This window comes from Neocloeon triangulifer, unplaced genomic scaffold (genome assembly GCF_031216515.1).
Source record: "Neocloeon triangulifer isolate White Clay Creek 2 clone unplaced genomic scaffold, ASM3121651v1 ptg000003l, whole genome shotgun sequence".
NCBI classification, from domain to species: domain Eukaryota; kingdom Metazoa; phylum Arthropoda; class Insecta; order Ephemeroptera; family Baetidae; genus Neocloeon; species Neocloeon triangulifer.
In genome coordinates this window covers 4,002,488-4,024,503 of record NW_026775546.1, presented here as the reverse complement: position 1 = coordinate 4,024,503, position 22,016 = coordinate 4,002,488, and the positions used below count along the sequence as shown (strand labels likewise).

Below are 22,016 nucleotides of genomic sequence, written 5' to 3'. Positions count from 1 at the left end.
AAACATTAAAAATTAGACAGCTTCATTAAAAATAGTTTGGAATTCTGTAGCTAATAGTTAAAAATCATGGATTAATAACCATAGGGTTCAGATTAACAAAACTAGCAACGTTTCAAAAATATAAATCTTTTATTTAGACCATTGGATCCTTGCGTAATATAAAACTTCATAATGACTTCGTAACAAAATAAACCCAGCACCAATTGAACTGATCAATTAATGACAAAACTTTCATAAAGCACCATCATCATAATAAACCAGGAATGTGCCGTTTGTGCTTTACAAATTGGCCGACTGACGAGAAGTGCTGTTAAACTTGTTGACTCCATCCCGGAGACGCTGGCCGAAGGTTGCGTCCACCTGAGAGAAGTTCTTGATGGCTCGATCCTGAATGAAGTCGGCAGCATCCTTCAAGTGATCAACGATGTTATCTACCAGACGGGTGCGCTCGTCGGCGTTAAGGACCTTGTTCCAGAATTCAGAGGCTTGAGTGAAGTTGTCCTCATCAGCGCTGTTGAACCTAAAATAACAAATATTAAATTAATACAAGCAGTTACATAATTATTTTAAATTACCTAGCCACATCTCCAACAGTCTTGAAGGATGGGGCCTTGGCGACGGGGCACTCCAGGGGGCCACTGAAGCTGTTGGGGAAGTAGTTAGGGGCGCCACCCTGGTTATCAGTGAAGCACTGGGGTCCATCGCGCTGGTAGTTAGAAACCCTGGAGCGGTAAGGGCAGTTCACAGGGATCTGCAGGTAGTTGGCTCCCAGACGGTGCCTGTGGGTGTCAGAGTAGGAAAACAGACGGCCTTGCAACATCTTGTCTGGGCTGGGCTCAATGCCTGGCACCAGGTGGGCAGGGCTGAAGGCGATTTGCTCCACTTCAGCAAAGTAGTTCTTGGGGTTGCGGTCAAGGACAATTTGCCCAACTGGGATCAGAGGGAACTCAGAATGAGGCCAAACCTGCAAAAAATTTCATTTTAAAATTTAATTTCTTGATTTTATTTATTTTCAAACCTTGGTGAGGTCAAACGGATTCCACTTCCATTTCTCAGCCTGCTCAAAGGTCATGACCTGGATGGACATGTTGAACTTTGGGTACTCTCCACGAGCAATGGCATTGTACAGGTCACGAATGGAATAGTCGGGATCCTGGGAGGCCAATTCTCCAGCCCTCTTGGAAGACAAGGTCTTGATACCCTGGCCAGACTGAAATCAAAGAAAATACTGTTTAGCAAATTTTGAAATTTGTAAGCGACACATCATTTGGAAGCAATTAATTAAATTATATTAAATGAGTTTTTAAAAATATATTTTCAAATATTTGTAAAAATTATATTTTTTATTATAATTATACCTTGTAATGGAATTTGCAGTAGACAGCCTCGTCCTTGGCATTGACCAGCTTGAAAGTGTGCGAGCCGTAGCCGTTCATGAAGCGGTAGCCATCAGGAGTGCCTCTGTCGGAAAAGAGGAACATGACCTGGTGGGTGGTTTCAGGTCGCAGGGAGATAAAGTCCCAGAACATGTCCGGGTCCTTGAGGTGAGTGCTCGGATTCCTCTTCTGCGTGTGGATGAAGCTGGGGAAGAGGAGCGGGTCCCTGATGAAGAAGATGGGGGTATTGTTTCCCACAATGTCCCAGATTCCTGCTTCGGTGTAGAACTTGACGGCGAAACCTCGAGGATCGCGCGCAGTATCGGCAGAGCCACTCTCGCCTCCGACAGTACTGAAGCGCACGGCCAGTGGAGTTCGCTTGCCGATGGCAGAGAAAATGTCAGCCTTGGTGTATTTGGTGATGTCGTGTGTTACTTCAAAGTAGCCAAAAGCACCTAGAATTGAAAAAAAATATTAATTATTCTACAAGCTTATTGAAATGTAAATATCGGTAAAAATATAATTGATTAAAATAATTATTCCAAAAATAGTTTTTTTATGTGTTAAATATGATATATAATTTGTAATAAAATGGTATTTTTTTAAACTTTTTTTCAAAAAGTTTCATTCGATTTTAAATTTTATAGTTCTATAAAAGAGAAAAGAGACTAAAAATTTTGACATTTATGATAAAAAAAAAAATATTTATTTATAGGGACTGGTTATTCTTTTTGTTTTCAAAAATTATTCTGTTGGTTCATTAGCATGATTTTGTTGAATTTATTTTACTGAGCAGCGCTGGTTGCGGTGAAAAGATGAAGCCGTTTTGTACGAGCGTCTGTACAAGACTTCTTGCGTCTGTACTATTTTAGTAAAGAGAGGATACTAAAGTGGACACGAATGAGTCTTTCAGCTTCGTCCACGTATCAGGCTCGCATGCACGACTAGGCGGTCTCGCCTCGTACGTGAATGACGTTACAAGGGCAAACGTCTCTTCCTTTTTGATCATTAGCAAACTCACAATGGAGTCGCCAAATTATTTTTTCATTATCATCTTCACGCAAATTAAATTATCGCGCAAATTAATTGAAAAAAAAAATTACCAGCTCCTTTGGCGTGAACGACTCGTTCTGGAATGCGTTCTCTGTCAAAGTGAGCCATCTCGTCAAGGAATGTGATGTCCTGCAGCAGAATGGGCCCTCGGGGTCCCACCGTGAGGGAGTTGAGCTTCTCAGAAATGGGGGCTCCATGGCCGGTTGTTAGTTTGCTGGCAGTCTGCAATCAACAATTGCGGAAAAATAATTAAAATAATTACTATTTCTATTAAAAAATTTTCATTCATAATTATTTATGTGAATTTCTGTTTGATTTCTACAATAACATTATTATGAATCAGAAGAAAGATTTTCCACAATGTTAGCTGCGTAAATTGAAATCGTTTTATTTGTATTGTGTAATTTTTTGCTTCATTTTTCCTAAGAATAGAGTCACAAAACAGGTTTTCCCGCATCATGGACAGGTCTATCGATTGCCCTGTTTATTTATCACGTGGTTGAATCAAGTCGAGGGCAAATACGTAGAGAATTTAAAATCTTTCAAGTACATTCACAGAAACATTTGGAAAATGCGGGCCTGCTGGGTTCGGACAGGTTTTCCGTTATCAACTTTGCTTCGGCTTGGCAACAGGCGCACTGTGAAAGGTGCAGCTCATGTTTTAAGTCACATTGTTGAATGTTAAAAAAAAAATAAGTAAGATGTGGAGCATTGACCCGGCTGGACCGGCAGACCACCGGTGCTCTCCCACGGGCACCAAAAAGAACCAATTGCCTCTACATGAAAATTACAGTTAGGTCTGTAGATAGCGTGTCAATAAATGAAGTTTTAAAAATAAATTTGAACTCTGGCCCCAGACGATTTTGATTGAAAATTATTTTTATCAACTCAATGAGTATTTAAGCGACACAAAAAATATTTTTAAACAGAAATAATGAGTCACAACTTCTTTAAGCGCTATAAAGAATGAGAATCTTTATTTTCAGTACAATTTTTTTTGTGATGAAAATTATATCTATTTTTTGTCAACAATTATTTAAATTTATCTACTGAATAAAATAATAATTATCTTCTTTTGGTTATAAATTAGAAATATTTAAATAATTTGTACTAGTGAGAGTAAATTGAAGAAAATTTCGAGGAAAAAAATTACAAACTGCTATTAAGGTAGAGCTATATAATTATTGCAATATTGACTTTGTTCTATTATTTAGTGATTACCACGTTGCCGTCTAGTTTTCTAAGTATTTGTGAAAAAACAATAAAAATCCTCATTCGTCATTGACAGATAAAGAGTCGCTTAGCAACATCAGGTTTTTATAATTAAATTGTGGGTGCACAGCAGAATTTTTCACAGCTTTTCGCGTTATCTTTATGCATGCGCTTTTATCAGAAAGGCTTATTTTTATTGCTTCCAATTGAGAGAGGGTCAAAGATTGGAAATTATCTTGAATGCTGTGATTATTATATGGAAAATTTTAAAACTTTTATACATTTATTTTGTGTTCAAAAATTTTTGGAATCACGCGATTTTCTGTGGTTGGAATTTTTGTATCGTTAACGTGAGGAATCCAATCTCATGCATTTTTAACATCCTGTCATGTGACTGAATGCGAGCATCGAAAGATATTCAAACCATTTGTGGAATGAGAAAGATTACTATAAATAAAATGCAGACTCATTCTTAACATTTTCTACCACTTTGCACATTAGATAATTTATTCATTAAATAATTTTAATCTATATTAATTAACGTTGGATGCATCAAAGAGGGTAAGTCAAATTTACAACAGGAAATATTTAAAACATTTATAATTAATTGATAAAATTGTTTCATAATTATAGTACACATTCAAACTACATGAAGCGAGATATTTCTTGTAATTAATATAAACATAAAAATATGATTTGCATATAATTATTATTTACACATAACTAGAGCTGTGTAAAATGAATGAGACATTGGAAAATATAATTTTAATTCAACAAACTCAGTCTCGTAATTTCTAAAGCAAAATAAAATTATTTTCAAAATTTTTCTTACGCCTTCCTTCTCCTTGTAGTCCTTCAGTTGGTTGGTCGCTTGGTCACGTCCTGCCATTTTTCCGTGCTATCTCAGTACTCAAGTGAATGCTCGACAATTCTGCAAACCAGCTTTGAGCCGTCAGTCCTCTGGAAGGGCACCTTCACCTTTTTGGAGGCAGGATTGATGTTGAGAGAAGGAGAAAAGTCACTGCAAAAGAGAAAAAGATCTCAAGAGAAATGAAAACCGGTACCGGTTTACAAATTTTAAACAAATCGGTATTTTTAATTTAATATTAGGAAATTTTATAAGAGGCAAAACTGAATAAATTACTTAAAAATATTATAAAATGAACAAAAAAATGAGAAACGTTGAATAAATATAAATATGAACGATAAGGTTGGATAAATATTTGCAATGAACTTTTTCAACTGAAAAATACCGGTTTTGCATACAAAATTGATTTACAAAATAAAAACACGACGGTCTGGTGGCGCCATCAGTGTTGCTGGCAAAAAAACAGGTGCACGTACTGCGTATTTGCGTGCGCCGAGCGGACGATTCCATTTCCCCCGGCCGGGCTGGTGGCTGCTGTGCGGGCTTGCATTGAACGGGATAGAGCTACATATTATTTGCTGCTGCTGTTTAGTGTATTTTGCGGGCGCAGTGTGCACTACCAGTGCAGAGGCAGCAAGGTGCATTTAAAGGGCTTTCGACCTGCCGCGGATCGAGTCCTGAAACGAGCTCACAATGAGGCTGCTCTGCTGGGCCGTGGTTTTGACCGCCCTGCTCGTCGTTTCGGCCGACGCCAAGAGGAAAAGGAAATTTGAGGGCGACTTTGAGTTTGCAGAGGAGGTAGGCAACCCAAACTCTCTCTTTAGTCTTCGCACCAGAGCGCGGGTGCGCCCTCGCGCGCGATCGGGAATATCTGCCAAATTTGACCTCCTTTCGGCATTCTGACCTTCGGCACCAACCTAATTCGAGTGCCTAATTATTCGACACGGAGCCCTTTGTACGCAGGACTTGCGCAAAAGGGTTTAAATGTGTCAGCAAGAAAATGATTTAATATACTACAAAAACAAAATCTCGGGGATGAATAAATTTTTTTGCAAAAATTAATTTCCCATCTTTATAATTTTTACATACGTAATTCAAATTTCATTGTTTTATAAAAATCTGCATACATTCATAATATCTTGTCTCCATCTTTTGCGTGGCGTGCAAATAAAAAGAGTGCGCTCTATCGATTTTTGCTTGATTAAGCAGAAAAGGGGCACTTGGCCTGCCGTGCGAGTTGAATGAAAAGAACCCCTTCACGCAGTGTCTGATTGAGATAATTGTTGCAGGACGAGTCAAAGAGCACCAAGAAGGGCGACAAGAAGCGTTGGATTCACGACCCAAAAAGTGAGCAAAGCTGCCTGGCTTTAGACTTGTTTTGTTTGACCTTGGTGGTCTATCTTTTTTTTCGCAGGTGACTTATGCGGTCCTTTGAACTGCAAGAAGAAGGAGCTCTGTCTGCTCGAAGACGCATTCACGGCAGCTTGCGTTAACAAGAAGGAACTCCAAAGAAATGGGTATGTTTGTGAATGAAAAAAATTCAACCTTTTTCTGACAAGGGCTTGTTATATTAAGGGATATCGTCATCCCTAAGAGCGCATACAAAGATGATTTCAAAGTGAACCCGACATCCGAGTCGACCAACGAGGGAGACGACGATGTTTTTTATGACAGCGAGGACGATGACTCGGATGACGAGGACGACTTCGAACCTGAGACGTGAGTGTTGCATTAAAATTTAATATATGTTGACGAGAAAGTTGAGAATTTTAATATGAAATTCCTTCTGTAAATAAAATTTTATTTTGATTTTTAATTTAAATAATGTTTTGAATTTGAAATTTTTGAGACCAATTTGGAATAACACATAGTAAATAATTTTTGTATTATTAAAAATTACAATTTTGCGCATGTTTTAAAGTCAGCTTTACAGAATAGAAAATATTTTTCTTCTATAATTAATACCCCTATTGTTTGATCTACACAATGTCAATCTTTTATTATTTGAAATTTGTAAAGATAAAAAAAAATGCTTCTTATGCTACCCTCCTTCACGGAATGATACTGATAGTATTTCATGGTTTTGTTGCAGACGTTGCAAACCGTGTCCGATCGTGAAGCCCTCGTTCCACTGTGGAGCCGACAATCGCACCTACAGCTCTCTCTGCAGACTCGACTACCATAACTGCATCCACAAGACGAGCATCCGAGTTGCTTGCAAGGGTTTCTGTCCGTGCAGCAAGACGCCGGAAGACCCGCACCGCAAACAGAAGGAGGACCGCCTGGCCGCCTACAACGCCAAGCTCAAGGCCACCTTGAAGAAGAGCAACAAGCCCATGTCCTCTTCGTCGTACTCGGACAAATACAACTACATTCCGCAGGATTTCAAGTATGACAACAAACACTACAAGTACATCAAGTACACCAAGTACAGCAACGGTGTCACCAACTCTCCGTACAATGTGGACAAGCACCGCAGCCACAATGAGGTCATTGAGACGAAGAACAAGTTCGGAGCCAAGGGAACACCTAACTGGAACAAAGGTATGAACATTTTAAAGTTACTTAATTCTTTATAGTATTACAAGACCAATTGAAGAAACAGAAATTTTAATTGAATACAATTCTTGATTCAATTCGCTTCGTAGAAAATGTCGAAGATGTGAACTGATGCAAGGTTGAGATTATGTTTGGTCCCCCCCAAATTCAAAGGGAGATTTCTTTGCATTTTTCCTTTGGAAATTAAAATCTAGAATGTCTTTAATATTTGGCCAAAACCTATGCGCTATTTGAATAGTTATATACAATTATTATTTAAGAAAAAGAAGGACAACAACAACATAGTGATGTTTAGTTCCCTTAGGAGTCATTAATTGAAAATAGATATCTAGGAAAATTCTTCACAATTTATTGTTTTTAATTATTTATAAATCAATTTAAAATGTGAGATAAAACAAAGATGCAAAATGTGAAAAGCAACACCTCCTGCAAATAAGTCGCTAAAACGTGGGTTCCGCAAGCTTTAAATTATAACTTATCACACAAATTTGTAAATCATTAAAATTGCTGTTGCCGTGCAATATTTTGCAAAAGTGGGCATTTTTGCTGCTTTGGTAGGTGTATGAAGTGCAGCGCCCGTTTCTGCACTCGCTCCAAATTCACTTCGTTTGGCTTTGTGCACACTGGAGTGGCGCATAGCATGTGCGGCCAGAGAAGAGCGAGGTAGGCAACCCGCTTGACGCAAGGAGTGCGTACATGTTTCAAGCCGCGAAACCGAGAAATAGTAATTTGACTGCTGCTCATTAGTAGGCTACCTCCTGATTCATATAAAATACGTTTCTGCGATAAGGGGTAAAAGAACTTGAATTCAACCACCGGAAATTAAAACAGCACTCAATGAATATTAACGCATGACATGTTTCTGCATTAATTTTAATTTGTATTATCAAGGTTGCATTTTGTCCACCTGGATAATTTCTGCCCACATTTAATATGCTTGGAGTTTTTATTTGTAGATTCAGAGGTGCGCAGGCTTGATATGATTATGATTCACTGGCTTTGCTAGAGGAAAATGGAGCTATTCCAATATATTTTGCATTGGTTGGTTGTGATTCGGTTTTGACTCCAAAGTCTGAGCCAATGCTAGTTTGGACCTGTCAAATTTTAAGGCTGATCTGGAAAAAAATCTCCGCTGGCTCAGGACCAGTGATGGTTTGAATGAACCAACAACCAACCCTGATTTTAGTCTTCTTGTATTCCATTCAAGATGGATCCTAATTCCGTTGTCAGCCATAATATTAATTAAATTTTGAATCAATACAAGAAGTAGATTTATTGCCCATTCAATCTTATTAATGGGTTCAAAATTTTTTCCAGTTATTCCTGAGTGCAGCCCCACTGCCTTGGAGGCTATGGGAAACCGTCTCCTCGACTGGTTCAGCGTTCTGATGGCCGACGCTAAGAAGGACCGCCACACTGGCAAGAGGCGTAAGCTGGTCAAGTCAACTGCTCGCTTCCCAGGCACCTGCAAACCCGAAGTCAGGTGGATGTTTGCCCACCTGGACTCCAACTCTGACGAGCAGCTTTCCGTCACTGAACTATTTGACCTTGAGCATGACAAGAGCGAGCATTGCATCAAACCATTTTTGGACCAGTGCAATGTTGACAAGTATAGAATTTTATTCTTTTTTAAGTTTGTGGATATTCATGCTTGATCATTAGGAATGGATTTGTCTCTCCGAAAGAATGGTGCCGCTGTTTTGAGCGCTCCGAGAGACCCTGCATCGCTTATAAGCAGAGAATTACTCAGGATCTTTTGGGTATGTTTTTATTTGTATTTTGTCATTGAGAGAACTGAATTTAAATTAATTTTCAGGTTCATATGTTCCTGAGTGTGATGCTCTTGGCTTCTACCGTCCAACCCAATGCCACTCGTCCATTGGCACCTGCTGGTGCGTCGACAAACACGGTGTTGAATTTGCCAACACCAGAACTCGTGGCAAACCCGATTGTGGTTAGTTGATTTTTCAGTTATAAAATTTCATATTTTTCATGTGGATTCCTTTTCAGTTTCAATCATGGCCAAAAATAATAGCAATGGAGGATCTGATGACTCCGATCAGGAGGATTACGGTGATGACCTCGAAGAGGAGGGTAGCGCTGAGAAACCTCTTGACTTCTAAACCACCTCTCCTGCTCACGTAACGATTGATCTGATAAATTCACTATGTAAATGGGTGCTCCACTCCTTTTTTACTTGAATGCGTCACTTTTGGGCCGTGATTTTTGCATTTTTGCGTTTTGAGTAAAATTAACAGGGAATCATTTATCGGAGTGGAGACCAAAAATCTGCTGATCAAAATGAAGTCCACCCATGATGTTTCTTTCAAATTTATATTTAATACTTAGGCCTACTTTTGATGTAATCAATCACTCTTAAAAAATTCAGCTTCTACTCGGACAAGTTAATCACTTCTCCACTGCACGACTGTCTAACTTGTCTTGTAAGGGAAATAGGAGCATTTTCCTGACCACCCTGGTGGTGTGAAGTGTAAAACCTAATTTTATGCTATGCTGCCTTTTTTAAGTGCCGTAAAAAGCACTCTTTACTCTTGTTTATTACCTTTTTTACTTATAGACTTTGTTGGGGAAACTATTAACATTCCTTGTTTTTAAAATTGACATTCCTAAATATTTTTTAATGACTGCAAATTCTTTATGCCATATTTTAATGTGTATGTTGTTAGTTAACTGAAACCTATTATTCCTCGTTGTAACAAAATAGTATAATAGGGTGATATAGAGTTTATTTGCATAGTACAACAAACAGCTACTTTAGTTTGCATACAAAAGCATTTGTAGCGCACACTCGTTCATGCTTTCTGAGTTGCGAAGTGCAACATGGAGATTATATTCTGTCCGAGGGTGTTCCTCGCGCACTTACTTTCAAATTCAGGCTGCTACCTGAAACTCGCACTTGTTTCACTGCAAATGCTTTTGCTGCAGCATTAAATTTTTGGGTTATGTAACTCAATTATTTTATGATATATGGAACTTGATACTTAAACTGAATGCTGCTATAATTCAATGGTTAGCAATGAGGTGCAATGTTAGATCTGATTTTTTTCAAACGCGTGCTCACAGGTTTTACATTTTACATGTTTCGGGCATCCACCAAGCAAACACCGGTATTGAATATTAAATTAGCAAAACAAAAATATAAGCTGCTGAATGAGATATTGCAAAGGAGGTGAAAGAGCCTTACATTCAATTAATTAAGATACTTAAAGGTCATAGAACTAAGTACGAATGAAAAGGAAATAATCATTTTATACTCAAAAAAATTGAACACACACACTTGAACAAAAATTTAGTAATATGGTACAAGTGTAAGCATTTTGGGTTGGATTTTAGAATTATAAACGATAATATGGTTACTTGCAAGATGTTAATAATTAATGCAAAATGCTTTTATAGCTTTTGATGTGGATGCGCAAGAAAATTTTTATTGTTAGAATGCAGAAAAAGATATCCGGCCTTTGGCGTTGTTGTAAAATAATATGTGTAGCTCACACTCACAACCTTTACAAGTATTTCTGTTTCGTACATTTTTATGATTTTAAATATCTAATCTTCTTAAAGCCTCGCCAAATATAAAAAAAAAATGCAATATAGAGACAGCACGCAATTGTGTGTGACACTGAAATTATATGTCGTAGATTGAATAATACAAATAATATACACTATTATTGAAGCTTTTTTTATTAAAAAAAGTCACTGACTGTAGTAGAGGAGAGAAAAAAACAAATTCATGTCACTTTAAAGAGGGCCCAATATTCTCAAACTTTCAATTTAAAATGAAGCAGCTTTTAGTGCTTTTGGTATTTCCCGTGCACTTTTCTCTTTACTACATGGAGTAAATTCAAAGAAAATAACTTATAACTGTTATACGACTGCAACTTATATAAGAGGTTAATCGGGTATATATATCCTTTCACTACACAACTGCATTTTACATGTTTGGAAGGTGTACTGAAGAACCTCATGTGCAAAGTTAAAACAGCCATCCTTAATTTCTCTTGCAATTAAAAAAAAGTAAAAACCAATGAAATGTCTAAAGAAAACACTATGTACACGAAACACACACACAACATAAGCAGCCACAAAACTAAGAGTGGTTAATATTATTATAATAGGCATTTGTGTATTAAGCAAGAAAAAGCAAACATACTTAACTAGCGCCTCACGCAGCAGTGATTAATGTTATATTTAACTTGTAAATTAATTACTTTGCATCAGTATTTTAGTTTATATTGATATTGATTAACTCTGTACCACTAAAGATACGGCTTAAATGGATTTAATTGTATTGTGTAACGTACATACAAATAAAACTCCAAAATGTTAAATGGTAATTAACACGCAAATCAAGTTCTTCAACCGAAAACCCGACTTGAATAATTATACTTTTAATTTTGTTTTCTGCTAGTATGTATTTTTAGTTCCAGATTTGCAACTCAAAATGTGGCACCCCTGGATTGGAGAACGAACAAGTTGTTTTTATTGTCGATTAAAATTTTGTGGTGCCACTTTAGCAACTTGTTTGTCAAGCGCGCAGAGGAGAGGCCAGTGTGGGGAAGCGCGTGCGGTATGTTAAATATATAGCCCTATTTACAGTGCTATTAAATCGCCTAGATAAGAATTAATATCGTGTTGAGTGTGGACGCAACTATTAAAATATTAATATATTATCTAATCCATAAAGGAAAGATTAAAGTAAGGAAATTTTCCAAATAGCCATTAAATTTAACAATAATGTGTTGTTAGGCTTGGTTTATATTTCAGCCTTCAAAATCTTAATAAAAAAAATACTTGCAAATGAGCTATAAAAAATTAAATCCCTGGAACATTTAAACAATCTTTCAATTTTTTACTTTATTATTTTGATTTAGTTTTGCAGTCTAGTGTTTATTTAATTTTTCATAAAAATCTGACCCATACTTTCTTTATATAGGTCCTCACAATGTCCAGTTTGTCTCGTGAGGCAAGCACCGCCTTAGCAATTGGCTCTGCGGTGACCTTGGCCCTGGCAGCTACTTGGTATCACCAACAAAGCAAGAAGAACCAACCACCCTCAAAGTGGCGACAGGTTGGGCAACTGTCTTCGTTGTGGTGCTATCCCATAAAATCGTGCGCGGTCATCGAACTCAAGGATGCTCTGTGCGCAACGCTTGGGGTCAAAAATGGCCTTATCAGAGACAGGTTAATATTTTTTGCTTTACCAATTCATATCTGTGTCTGTGCAAATAAAATTAATAATGAGGCGTTATTTTTATTTGGAGGGTCTTCATGGTGACTCGAGAGGACTTTGAGTTTAAAACGGCAAGGACGTACCCATCGATGACTTTGGTGAAGCCGAAGATTGATGGGGTGGTGGTGTCTTTAAGTGCTCCTGGAATGCCTGATATCAGTTTTTCAATTGCATCCCTGGCAAAGGAGAAAGCTGCAGCTACGTATGCAATTATTAACAATTTATCTGGAGATTTTTTTTTTTTAATTTGGAAAAAAAATTGTAGTGTTTGGGGCCAGAAAGTTGAGGTTCAGGACTGTGGAGATGAGGTTGCAAAATGGTTTTCACAATACATTTTGAAAGCAGAAACTGGCTGCAGACTTGTTTACTACCCCTCTGATATGTCCACTCGCTCTGTTAAACCGAAGCATAAATCGTACACCAATGTTAGACCAAAGGACGCGGTATATAGAAAAAAACTAATGCTGAAAATTACCAAATCATAAATTTGCTTTTATTTAGGGTGGGTTGAGTGACTTCAACTCCTACATGATCATAAATCAGTCTTCGATTGATGATTTGAACACACGGCTACCTGAAGGCACTGATAAGACCACCGCTCTTCAATTCCGACCAAATTTTGTTGTGAAAGGAAATACTAAAGCTTATGAAGAGGATGACTGGAAATGGATAAAAATCGGAGAAACAATTTTCCAAGTTACAAAGCCTTGCGACAGGTATTGCGAATTGTAAAATTTTTTCATACATATTTTTTACACTCCAATCATTTTTTTAGATGCATCTTCACCACAATTAATCCTCAAACAGGCGAACGAGACCCTGGCATGGAACCTCTGAAAACTTTAAAAACGTGCTTATCTTGTTATTGTTATATCTTTCTTATATATAATAATTGTATTCAATAGATATCGGCAAATCACTGATCCTGCTAGAAGACCTTTTCATGGAGATTCACCAATCATGGGTCAACACATTGCAGTTTACAAGGAGGGCCGTGTTTCCGTTGGTGACGCAGTTTATGTACAAGCTTAAAGTGTTCACACCTTAAGAGGTTTTTTTTATGCTAATTAAATCCAGTGAAATTTTAACATACTTCAAAATTCCATGTGGCTCTTATTTAATTATCCGCAGTTGCCAAGGGTTAATTTTTACAACCTCGAAGAGTCGCTTATTTGTAAAATAACTTATCTAAGTAAGAGGTGTGAAAATGTCGACTTTGTTTTAACTTGTAGAGGAGAATGAGTTTTTGTTTGAGTTGCTGATTAAATATATAGTGGTGCCACTTTTGCGACTTGTGCAAGTTGTCCCACAGATTAGTAGACGAGGCCTGCTATTGGAGAGCGTAATAAACGGTAAATTATTATTATCCCCTCCTTTAATTTTCGTGATCAGTTTAGATAAGAATCACAAAGAGTAGTATATAGTACATAATGTCTGTTGAGTCAATTCGAGATATAGTGGTGGTCTGATGATGTTATCATAATATTGCAGTCCGGCAACTCACATACTCAAAAAATATACCACTAGTTAGTAGCTGTCAGCCTACTGCGGTAAAGGAAGTGACTTATAATTTTGGAAAACCAATACAATTATTAATAATAATTTTAAAATACATCAGACTTGGAAATTTTTAACTTTTACAAAGGTATAGGCACTGGTCTGAATATACAAGACTTGCTGATTGTGAGACATATGTAATTTTTCTTTATCTCAAACCGTCCTTAAAAAAAGAAACGTTAAAAATATTTAATGCATAATTGGTTTAAAATTTTAATTGCTGTGTTAATAATTTTAGAATTGATTTTTTCCTTCAAAATGTCAACGCTATCTCGTGAGGCGAGCACCGCCTTAGCAATAGGCTCTGCGGTGGCTTTAGCCCTGGCAGCTAATTGGTATCACCAACGGAGCAAAAAAAATCAACCACCTTCAAAGTGGAGACAGGTCGGAAAACTTTCTTCATTATGGTGCTATCCCATAAAATCGTGTGGAGTCATCGAGCTCAAGGACGCTTTTTGCGCCACTCTTGGAGTGAAAAATGGTCTTATTCGAGACAGGTTAAAACAATTTTACAGAAAGTATTATTTATTTTAATTTTTTCTGCAGAGTCTTTATGGTGACAGGAGAGGATCTTGACTTTAAAACTGCAAGGACGTATCCCAAAATTACATTGGTGAAGCCAAAAATTGACGGGGTTGTCGTCACTTTGAGTGCCCCCGAGATGCCTAACATAAGTTTTTCCATTGCATCTTTAGACCAGAAAAAAATGACAGCCAGGTCGCATTTCAAATTATATGCTAAATTAAAAGTAAAATAAATTTCCCCTTTTTTATGTTTTACAGTGTTTGGGGTCTGAAAGTTCAAGTTCATGATTGCGGAGATGAAGTTGCCAAGTGGTTTTCGCAATATTTGTTGAAAACAGACTCTGGCTGCAGGCTTGTTTATTACCCCTTTGAGGAATCCACTAAAAATATTCGACCAAAGCATAAACCTTTCAGAAATGCCAAGCCTAAGGATTCGGTAATTTTTCTCCTTAATCCAATTTATTAAAGATAAATCTGCCAAAATGATTCATTACAAAGGGCGGACTTACCGACTTCAACTCATACATGATTATTAATCAAACATCAATTGATGACTTAAATAATCGGCTTCCTGACGGAACAGCAAAATGTACTTCCCTACACTTCAGGCCAAATTTTGTAGTACAAGGGGACGCAAAAGCTTATGAAGAAGATGACTGGAAGTGGATTAAAATCGGGGAGACAATTTTTGAAGTGACTAAACCTTGTGACAGGTAGAAATACTAGAAATTAATGTTAATGTATTTTTTTGTTTTAATGCATATTTTAATTTCTAAGGTGTCTATTTACCATCATTGATCCTCTAACCGGTGAAAGAGATCCTGACATGGAGCCTCTTAAAACTTTAAAAACGTAATTTGTAATTTATTCATCAAATTTTCTTCTCTTTTATTTTTCTCTATTTATTTTTTTCTTGCAGCTATCGGCAAGTGACTGATCCAGCTAAAAGGCCTAATCACGGAGAATCGCCAATCTTGGGTCAACACATCGCTGTTTACAAGGAAGGCCCTGTTTGCATTGGAGATTCTGTATATGTCCAAGCCTAAATATCCTAAATATAGCGGAGCTGCGTCTAAATTGTTCTCTCGTAGAATTGCTTTTTTAGCAGAGACAATAAAATAAAATAAATTGATAAATTAAAATTATACATAATTGAATTTACTAACTCACTCATAAATTTAAATTTCATTCAAATTTGAGTTGACAAATTTACCAGATTTTGGCGATTTTGCCTTTCTGTGAATTGGATCAATTTTTCTCAAAACCGCCAAATTCGTCAAAAATTGTGCCATGCATTCTGATTGGTCAACAAGTTACTATGCGCCAGCAGTACGACTGGATTGCACACAGGAGCTATGAACGTATATTTTAATGCCTCGTCTTTTTGTCTTAAAATTTTTATTTTTCATTTTTATCAATTTAAAAAAAAAAAAAAAAAATATGTTAGACATTTTATAAAAGTGAAAAAACAAAATATGAAAAATAAATCGAAAAGTACTTCACGAAATCTAGTACTTCTTATTGTACATTCCATTCACATATTACTCACCAGCAGCTGATTGCGAAGGGCGCAAAACAAAGACCTCCAAGTGAACGTCGTCAACGAATGTCCTGTCCAAAATGATCGGTAGCGACGTGCAGGCGCTGTCCAGCCTGCTGAGGGCACACGGAGACAAGATCCTGAGCGGTGGGCAGCGTCTGACGCTGACGGCGGCGCTCGCACAGAAGCTGAGCGCTGCGTTCTGCTTGATCACCTCGTCCGCGGAACAGCAGAACAACGACTCGCTGTCCTTCCAAGTGGTCACCCACTCTTCCAGCAACGCGCGTCTGCACGACCTTCACTTTTTGCACGACTTTGTGCAGAGAGTGGAGGCCCTCAAGTTGACCCACGGATCGGACACTTTGCAGGGCAATCTAGACCTTGCCAAATTTCGCAACCTAAAGTGAGTAGTGCTGTAAAAGTACATTATGTACATAAATAAATTTTAAGTAGGGGGTTTCTTTTTGTGTGCATTGTATTTATATACCTAGTTGTGTCGAGCCAGCTTAAATTTTTAGAATCTTTTACAATAATTAAATCTTCATTTCACGTGTGTTCTTAAAATTCTCTTGAAATTGAATTATAAAATAAAATCAATTCCAGGCACCTGGAGCTGGAAAAGGTCCCTCTCCACATGGTATCTGGACTTTCCATTCTGCAGCCAAGACTGGTCTTTGTGAGCGTTTCAAAAAGTATCAGTCATATCGAAGATTTGCTGGGACATAAAGAGTGGCCAGACCTGCACCGCCTTTCACTGCCGCATAACACCCTTAGTGCCTTGGATGCATCCTTTGCTTGGGCAACTTCGCTCAAAGTAAGTTAAATAAATGATTAAAATCTGCAAAGTATGGTTTTATTTATTTATTTATAATTAGGAAGTTGATCTTCGCCACAATGTGATAACCAAAACAGACGGGTTGGAGCTTTTGCCAAATCTTGTCGTCTTGGATCTCAGCTACAATCACCTTTCTGCTGTTCCCAAGCTGCACAAAAACACAAGCAGAACTCTGAAACATTTTGCCATAGCACACAACAATCTCGAGCAGCTCAACGGTGCAATTTCACTTCGTAAATTTAAACAATTCACAATAAAACTCTTTATATTTAGGTCTTGAGCAAATGTACAGCTTAGAAGTTTTTCACTGCGGCTGGAACTGTTTGGTCGAAACCCACGTTTTGGCCTCCACCTCCAAGCTTCCACGTCTGAAGAAGCTCTGGATGAGTGGTAATCCTTTGATGAGAGCGGGTCAATGTCGAGAGAGGATTGCTCGAAGACTGCACCCTTGCATCATTCCAGTTGCTGACGTAAATTTTATAGATTTAATGTTTTCACATTTAATATTCTTGTTTTTTTTCTTAGTTCTTTTTGTTGGACGGCAAAGTTCTGAGTGAGCAGGAGCGCCGATGGATTGGCGCTGCATGTATTGACATCAACCTTTCGCCACCTGCAACTGCTCTGGATTCTGGAGAGGCCAGTTCGAGCAGTTTGAGCCAGTCCGTCAGCAGAAAGCCTGCTAAAGTGAGAGAAGTGGTCATTGCTGACATTGACGAAGCTCCAGTTTCTCCGAACAACACGTCATTCACTTCAACTAATGCTAGTATAGGTTTGTAATTAAATTTTAACTGTCTCAAATACTTATTTATTTTTTGACAGATACGGTTGTCGAGACCAAAAAACAAATAGAATCGTTAAGAGAAAAGCTGGGCGAGTCTTGGTTGGGAGGTGTTACTGGGGTGTTAGGCTTACCCTCTGATCAGAATGAAAGTGGAAATGTGGAGGAGAGGTTTGAGGCCGAGGCGTGGCTCGACAGCCAACAAAAGCCAAGCAGCAGTTATAACGTTCAAATTGAGAATATTGCAGCAGACAATCAAATTGAGGAAGAGCCAGGGGAAAATCAATCAAGCGCAGAGCAAGTAAGATAATTTTTTTCCTGATCAGAAAATTTAAATTGATTGATTTTTTTTATTCTTCTTTTAAGGATAATTCCTTCCAGCTACATGGAGAAGCTAGTTTTGTAACCGTTGAATGTGATCCTTTTTTGAGTGAGTCGATGTTGGAACCTACTTCAAGTGCCCTTCCGATCGATTCAGGAACCGAACACCTAAATGATTCTGATGAGGACGAAGGTATGTACACCTGTAAAATTCATTTTTAATATAACTTACCGTTTGTATCATCATTATAGATGAGTCGGGTGACGAAGCACCGTTTTTGGTCCAACGAGAAATACAGATTTCACAGAAAAACACAATAGTCAAGGACTACTTTGTCATCATTGGCACAAGGTAATTTTAAATTTTATTTGGCAAACAAATATTAATTTTAATACTATTTAGCAAAATTGTCGAAAGAGAAGCTAGTGGTAAAATTTCTGCCCAGTGGCCACTGGACTGTTTGGTCAGCTGTGAACATAGGAGCGCAACAAACGTGTTCTTGACTTTTGACACTATTCGCCGAGATAAACAAAACAGGGATTTTCTTTTGGAAGCTGACGATGCCCTGGTGAGTTGTTGATTTTCAAAATCAATCAATTTCAACATCTAATACACTTCTTTAATCGACAAACTAGGAGCTGGTCAAAGTTTTAAACTCGATTTTAGAGGCACGATCTCTTGGGGAGATGAACCAGGCTGTGTTCAGGTGTATGAGGTGCTCAACTCACTTCTCAAGCGAAATCTCTGGTTAGGGTCAAAATGACATGATTTATAATTTTCCTAATAAACATTCCATAGACTTAAATAGTACGGTTGGTCGCTGTCCAAGTTGCAACAGTGCAGTTGTTGTGCAAGAAGACGTGATGACCAGATCCTCCGCCCAACCTAAGCAACCTGTGATCCACGAACTTCCAACAGAGCATCGTTTCAACCCAATCCACCAAAAGAAAAGTTAGCAAATGTTTATATTATCATCCAACTTTCCATATTTTCAATTTTCATTCTCGTCTACATGGCAAGTTTTTGCACATCACGTTTCAGGCTCAATCGGTTCCCTTCTTGATCAATCCATGTCTGATTCTGGCCTAGGACTGATAGCAGGCCAATCAAGGCACCATGAGGGTAACGACTCTGACATTGAGGTGCTGAGCAACCCCAGCCAGAGCAGCATTGAGATCATTCCACCCTCGGAAGAGTCACACAGGTAGGACACAGGCACTTTTTTTAGAGCTGTTTACTATCAGTATCTGGGTCTGTCTCAGTAGTTAGTTGTAGTTAGTGCCTTTTTATGAAATAAGTTGCGTCAAAAATATTTTATTTTTTATTTTTACCGTTAAAATTTGTGCGTTTTTGTTTGCTTTTTTTTCAAATGACAATTATTTGTACATTCTGAGCGATTGTTCTCAAAATGTTTCAGTCGCGAGGAGAGTGCGGCTCCAACCTCGTCTGTCGAATCTCGTGTAATCTCAATCAATATTTCCTCACACTCCCCTCCAATTGCGACAAACTCATCCTCTTCGTAATAAGAAAACACCAACTTGGCTACTAGGCTAGAGATAAACTGATGTTCGATTATTTTATTTGCGACAGACAAAATAAGCCAGCGGGGTCAATTGTTGGCCTCTTTATAGAAGTTGAGCATGAAGTCGGCAAGCGCCTGCGCATCTTCAACGCCAACCGCGTTGTACAACGAGGCTCGGATTCCGCCCACAGACCTGATAAATCAAGATCAATTTTAATATAATATAGAATTATTAGTATTTACAACAATTACAAATTACAACCCATGAGGATTTTAGCAAATAAACCTATTTTCCTTGTAAATTTTAAAAACAAAAATTCATTTCAAATTACACAAAAAAAATATAAAATTAGTTTTATAATTAAAAATCGTGGCATAAGTAATAATTTAAATAAATAGTTTAGTTCAAAATTAAAATAATGAATCTAGAAAAAGGAAAGATTACAATGCGACTAATATATTAATCATGTGAAGAAATTCTGGATTTATAATTTTCAAACAATCAATTTTTTACTGGAATTAATAACTATTCACTTTTACCTGTGGCCTTTGAGCTGGATCATTCCTTTGACTTGTGCCTGAGCCAAAAACTTTTCCTCCAGTTCCGTCTGCTTTTCGGGCGTGGACGCCTCAATGCGGAAAGGGATGTTAATTCGACTGCGGCTCTCACTTTGCACCGGGCAAGAGTAGAACCCCTTAGAAGCGATCATGGCGTTGTAAATTGCTTCGGACTTGATTTTCGACCTCTGATGCATTTCCTTCAGTCCGCCCTGACGCTTGATCCAATCAAAAACAAGATCCATAACATAAACCCTGAAAATAAACTCTTCAAAAAAAAACACTCCAATTACAATTTTGATGGCTTACGAAAAAACGGGAGGCGTGTTGTGCAGAGAATTGTCCCTGGCCATGATGGAATAGTTAAGGACAGTGGGACAAACGGGCAGCGCGTTGCCTAAGAGGTCCTCGCGGACAATCACTACGGTGACACCAGCAGGGCCGATATTTTTCTGAGCTCCGGCAAAAATCGCTCCAAACTGAAATCAAGTTAAATTCAATAAACTTAAAAAAAAATTAAAATAAAAACCTTTGTAAAGTCAATCGGCCTGGTCAGAAAATTCGACGACATGTCCGCAACAAGGGGCACTCCTTTTGTCTCTGGAGGCTCCGGAAATTCAACGCCTAATTTTAAATTGTTTTGTTTATTGTTAAAATACCAATATTGAATTGGAATTTACCGTAGACAGTTTCATTGTCGCAATAGTAGACGTAAGAAGCGTCCGGGCTGAACTTCCACTGATCTCTAGGTGGATGACCAACAAACCTTTTGCTCTCAGGAAGGACGTAGTTGACCTGGCCATACTGTTCAGCTTCCTTTGCTGCTAACCTCGACCAATTTCCTACAAATTAAAAATTAATTTTTTTCAAAGAGAAAATTTTATTTTTGCTCGCCTGTAACAATGTAGTCCGCTTTGCCAGTTTTCCCAATCAAATTTAAAGGAATGGAAGCAAACTGACCAGTTCCGCCTCCTTGCAAAAACAAGATTTTGAAATTTTCAGGGATGCTCCTAAAGAAAGAAAAAAAAAATTAAATTTTATTGCAACAAATGCTGAGTGTCATTATATACAGCAGATCGCGGATTTTGCGCTGAGCACCGTCGTTGATATTCGAGTAGACTTTAGAGCGGTGGCTCGTTTCCAAAATGCTGATGCCTTCGCCGTGGTAATCAAGCAGCTCGCCTTGAACTTGCTTCAGTACCTGGAATCCAATTTAAACTGCCGTCAGCGAAATAACCTTATATTAAAATTCCGATTGGCATCTAGGACTCGATTTAATTATTAAATTATCATCACGTTGGAAAACAAGAGACGGCGTCCCTTCAAATTAATTTCCCTCTATTGAAACAAAACAAAAAATCGTTTCTATTTATGCCCATGAGGTAAGTGGGATAATATGCCAAATAAAATCAAATATACAGAAAAAGATCAATCAATCGATCAAGCAGCAAAATAAATACAAAATTTGGGAAATTAACATTGAAATATAATTTTTTGTTATAAAGTTAAAAGATTTAACCTCTTGCGGCAATTTTGCCGGTCCGGCTCCGAAGTTCAAAATTTTCTTCTCCGTCATAGCGATGGGAAATCGAGAATGGGAAAACGCACTACTTGTTGCTTCTCTTGCTGCAAGCAATTTGTTATTCTTCTTCCTCTCGTGACGCGTGACGCAATTGCTTGAGAAATATAAATACACCGTGCATTACATGCACCGTCCGTCCTATCGGCGTATTACAGCTCGTCGAATAATAAAAAAATAAAAATCTCCTACTGGCACAGCAGAGGAGCCAAAGACATGGAATGACCTCGACGCGCCCCACAGGGTCACGTGACCAAACGGCCCAGTGTGGTAATCCTTATGTTAACGCGCGGAATGGAAAAAAAAAAGGGAAAAAAGTGCTGACCAAGGCAATCTCTATGTATAAAAAAACATTCTGGGCTCCAATTCTGTAAGAAGAATTTTAAATTCTATCTCGGCCCTACGGTATTATTCCCCTGCCCTTTTTTATTTCTTGATTAGCTATCAACAGCTCTGAAAATTATAATTCTGCCGACATCTGT

General features: G+C 37.9%; 6 protein-coding genes across 12 annotated transcripts; 4 read left to right on the top strand and 2 right to left on the bottom strand.

The window, feature by feature from the left end:
* Positions 1–110: 110 nt before the first annotated feature.
* LOC132192822 (catalase) lies at positions 111–4,673 on the bottom strand. The gene is made up of 6 exons (XM_059612989.1): positions 4,474–4,673; positions 2,480–2,651; positions 1,359–1,831; positions 1,019–1,210; positions 576–964; positions 111–520 (listed from the first exon to the last, which is right to left on the bottom strand). Exons 1-6 carry the CDS (start codon positions 4,528–4,530, stop codon positions 280–282), a joined length of 1,524 nt encoding a protein of 507 aa, XP_059468972.1. The 5' UTR covers positions 4,531–4,673; the 3' UTR covers positions 111–279.
* Positions 4,674–5,033: 360 nt separating this feature from the next.
* LOC132205618 (proteoglycan Cow) lies at positions 5,034–11,427 on the top strand. Its single transcript, XM_059634788.1, has 9 exons — positions 5,034–5,307; positions 5,799–5,856; positions 5,924–6,026; positions 6,085–6,228; positions 6,602–7,053; positions 8,386–8,677; positions 8,731–8,828; positions 8,885–9,022; positions 9,079–11,427. The coding sequence occupies exons 1-9, from the start codon at positions 5,203–5,205 to the stop codon at positions 9,189–9,191; spliced, it is 1,503 nt and encodes a 500-aa protein (XP_059490771.1). The 5' UTR covers positions 5,034–5,202; the 3' UTR covers positions 9,192–11,427.
* Positions 11,428–11,509: 82 nt separating this feature from the next.
* Positions 11,510–13,407, top strand: LOC132205619 (mitochondrial amidoxime-reducing component 1-like). Its single transcript, XM_059634789.1, has 7 exons — positions 11,510–11,656; positions 12,023–12,270; positions 12,351–12,521; positions 12,585–12,762; positions 12,821–13,035; positions 13,095–13,169; positions 13,225–13,407. Exons 1-7 carry the CDS (start codon positions 11,531–11,533, stop codon positions 13,349–13,351), a joined length of 1,140 nt encoding a protein of 379 aa, XP_059490772.1. The 5' UTR covers positions 11,510–11,530; the 3' UTR covers positions 13,352–13,407.
* Positions 13,408–13,724: 317 nt separating this feature from the next.
* Positions 13,725–15,549, top strand: LOC132205620 (mitochondrial amidoxime-reducing component 1-like). Of its 5 annotated transcripts, none has more exons than XM_059634791.1 (7): positions 13,725–13,869; positions 14,115–14,373; positions 14,423–14,593; positions 14,659–14,836; positions 14,899–15,113; positions 15,178–15,252; positions 15,320–15,549. In XM_059634791.1, exons 2-7 carry the CDS (start codon positions 14,135–14,137, stop codon positions 15,444–15,446), a joined length of 1,005 nt encoding a protein of 334 aa, XP_059490774.1. In that variant the 5' UTR covers positions 13,725–13,869; positions 14,115–14,134; the 3' UTR covers positions 15,447–15,549. The 5 variants fall into 5 exon arrangements, with proteins under 5 accessions (XP_059490774.1, XP_059490777.1, XP_059490773.1 ...); XM_059634794.1 differs by having other exon boundaries at positions 13,774–13,964; positions 15,178–15,259; positions 15,320–15,446; XM_059634790.1 differs by having other exon boundaries at positions 13,775–13,964.
* Positions 15,550–15,955: 406 nt separating this feature from the next.
* On the top strand, positions 15,956–19,714 carry LOC132205867 (serine/threonine-protein kinase 11-interacting protein). Of its 3 annotated transcripts, none has more exons than XM_059635210.1 (13): positions 15,956–16,343; positions 16,544–16,754; positions 16,816–16,993; positions 17,049–17,245; positions 17,301–17,544; positions 17,595–17,854; positions 17,920–18,067; positions 18,127–18,226; positions 18,278–18,443; positions 18,511–18,622; positions 18,674–18,826; positions 18,965–19,079; positions 19,293–19,714. In XM_059635210.1, exons 1-13 carry the CDS (start codon positions 16,021–16,023, stop codon positions 19,396–19,398), a joined length of 2,313 nt encoding a protein of 770 aa, XP_059491193.1. In that variant the 5' UTR covers positions 15,956–16,020; the 3' UTR covers positions 19,399–19,714. The 3 variants fall into 3 exon arrangements, with proteins under 3 accessions (XP_059491193.1, XP_059491192.1, XP_059491191.1); XM_059635209.1 differs by having other exon boundaries at positions 18,917–19,079; XM_059635208.1 differs by having other exon boundaries at positions 18,896–19,079.
* LOC132205868 (probable phosphoserine aminotransferase) lies at positions 19,419–21,869 on the bottom strand. Its single transcript, XM_059635211.1, has 8 exons — positions 21,475–21,869; positions 21,026–21,156; positions 20,850–20,965; positions 20,636–20,797; positions 20,485–20,579; positions 20,265–20,434; positions 19,938–20,210; positions 19,419–19,590 (listed from the first exon to the last, which is right to left on the bottom strand). Exons 1-8 carry the CDS (start codon positions 21,529–21,531, stop codon positions 19,485–19,487), a joined length of 1,110 nt encoding a protein of 369 aa, XP_059491194.1. The 5' UTR covers positions 21,532–21,869; the 3' UTR covers positions 19,419–19,484.
* Positions 21,870–22,016: the final 147 nt, after the last annotated feature.

Excerpts from the sequence above, each read along its gene's own strand:
- LOC132192822 (XM_059612989.1), bottom strand. The coding sequence starts at position 4,530 with ATGGCAGGACGTGACCAAGCGACCAACCAACTGAAGGACTACAAGGAG. Across the intron at positions 1,211-1,358 it reads ACTGCAAATTCCATTACAAG|TCTGGCCAGGGTATCAAGAC; the intron begins GTATAATTATAA and ends CTTTGATTTCAG. Across the intron at positions 965-1,018 it reads ATCCGTTTGACCTCACCAAG|GTTTGGCCTCATTCTGAGTT; the intron begins GTTTGAAAATAA and ends AATTTTTTGCAG.
- LOC132205618 (XM_059634788.1), top strand. The coding sequence starts at position 5,203 with ATGAGGCTGCTCTGCTGGGCCGTGGTTTTGACCGCCCTGCTCGTCGTT. Across the intron at positions 6,229-6,601 it reads GACGACTTCGAACCTGAGAC|ACGTTGCAAACCGTGTCCGA; the intron begins GTGAGTGTTGCA and ends GTTTTGTTGCAG. Across the intron at positions 9,023-9,078 it reads TCGTGGCAAACCCGATTGTG|TTTCAATCATGGCCAAAAAT; the intron begins GTTAGTTGATTT and ends ATTCCTTTTCAG.
- LOC132205619 (XM_059634789.1), top strand. The coding sequence starts at position 11,531 with ATGTGGCACCCCTGGATTGGAGAACGAACAAGTTGTTTTTATTGTCGA. Across the intron at positions 12,522-12,584 it reads AAGGAGAAAGCTGCAGCTAC|TGTTTGGGGCCAGAAAGTTG; the intron begins GTATGCAATTAT and ends AAAAAATTGTAG. Across the intron at positions 12,763-12,820 it reads ATGTTAGACCAAAGGACGCG|GGTGGGTTGAGTGACTTCAA; the intron begins GTATATAGAAAA and ends GCTTTTATTTAG.
- LOC132205620 (XM_059634791.1), top strand. The coding sequence starts at position 14,135 with ATGTCAACGCTATCTCGTGAGGCGAGCACCGCCTTAGCAATAGGCTCT. Across the intron at positions 14,594-14,658 it reads CAGAAAAAAATGACAGCCAG|TGTTTGGGGTCTGAAAGTTC; the intron begins GTCGCATTTCAA and ends TATGTTTTACAG. Across the intron at positions 15,114-15,177 it reads GTGACTAAACCTTGTGACAG|GTGTCTATTTACCATCATTG; the intron begins GTAGAAATACTA and ends TTAATTTCTAAG.
- LOC132205867 (XM_059635208.1), top strand. The coding sequence starts at position 16,021 with ATGATCGGTAGCGACGTGCAGGCGCTGTCCAGCCTGCTGAGGGCACAC. Across the intron at positions 17,246-17,300 it reads GCATCATTCCAGTTGCTGAC|TTCTTTTTGTTGGACGGCAA; the intron begins GTAAATTTTATA and ends TTTTTTTCTTAG. Across the intron at positions 18,623-18,673 it reads CTTCTCAAGCGAAATCTCTG|ACTTAAATAGTACGGTTGGT; the intron begins GTTAGGGTCAAA and ends AACATTCCATAG.
- LOC132205868 (XM_059635211.1), bottom strand. The coding sequence starts at position 21,531 with ATGACGGAGAAGAAAATTTTGAACTTCGGAGCCGGACCGGCAAAATTG. Across the intron at positions 20,211-20,264 it reads AACACGCCTCCCGTTTTTTC|GGTTTATGTTATGGATCTTG; the intron begins GTAAGCCATCAA and ends GTTTATTTTCAG. Across the intron at positions 19,591-19,937 it reads ATCCAGCTCAAAGGCCACAG|GTCTGTGGGCGGAATCCGAG; the intron begins GTAAAAGTGAAT and ends TTGATTTATCAG.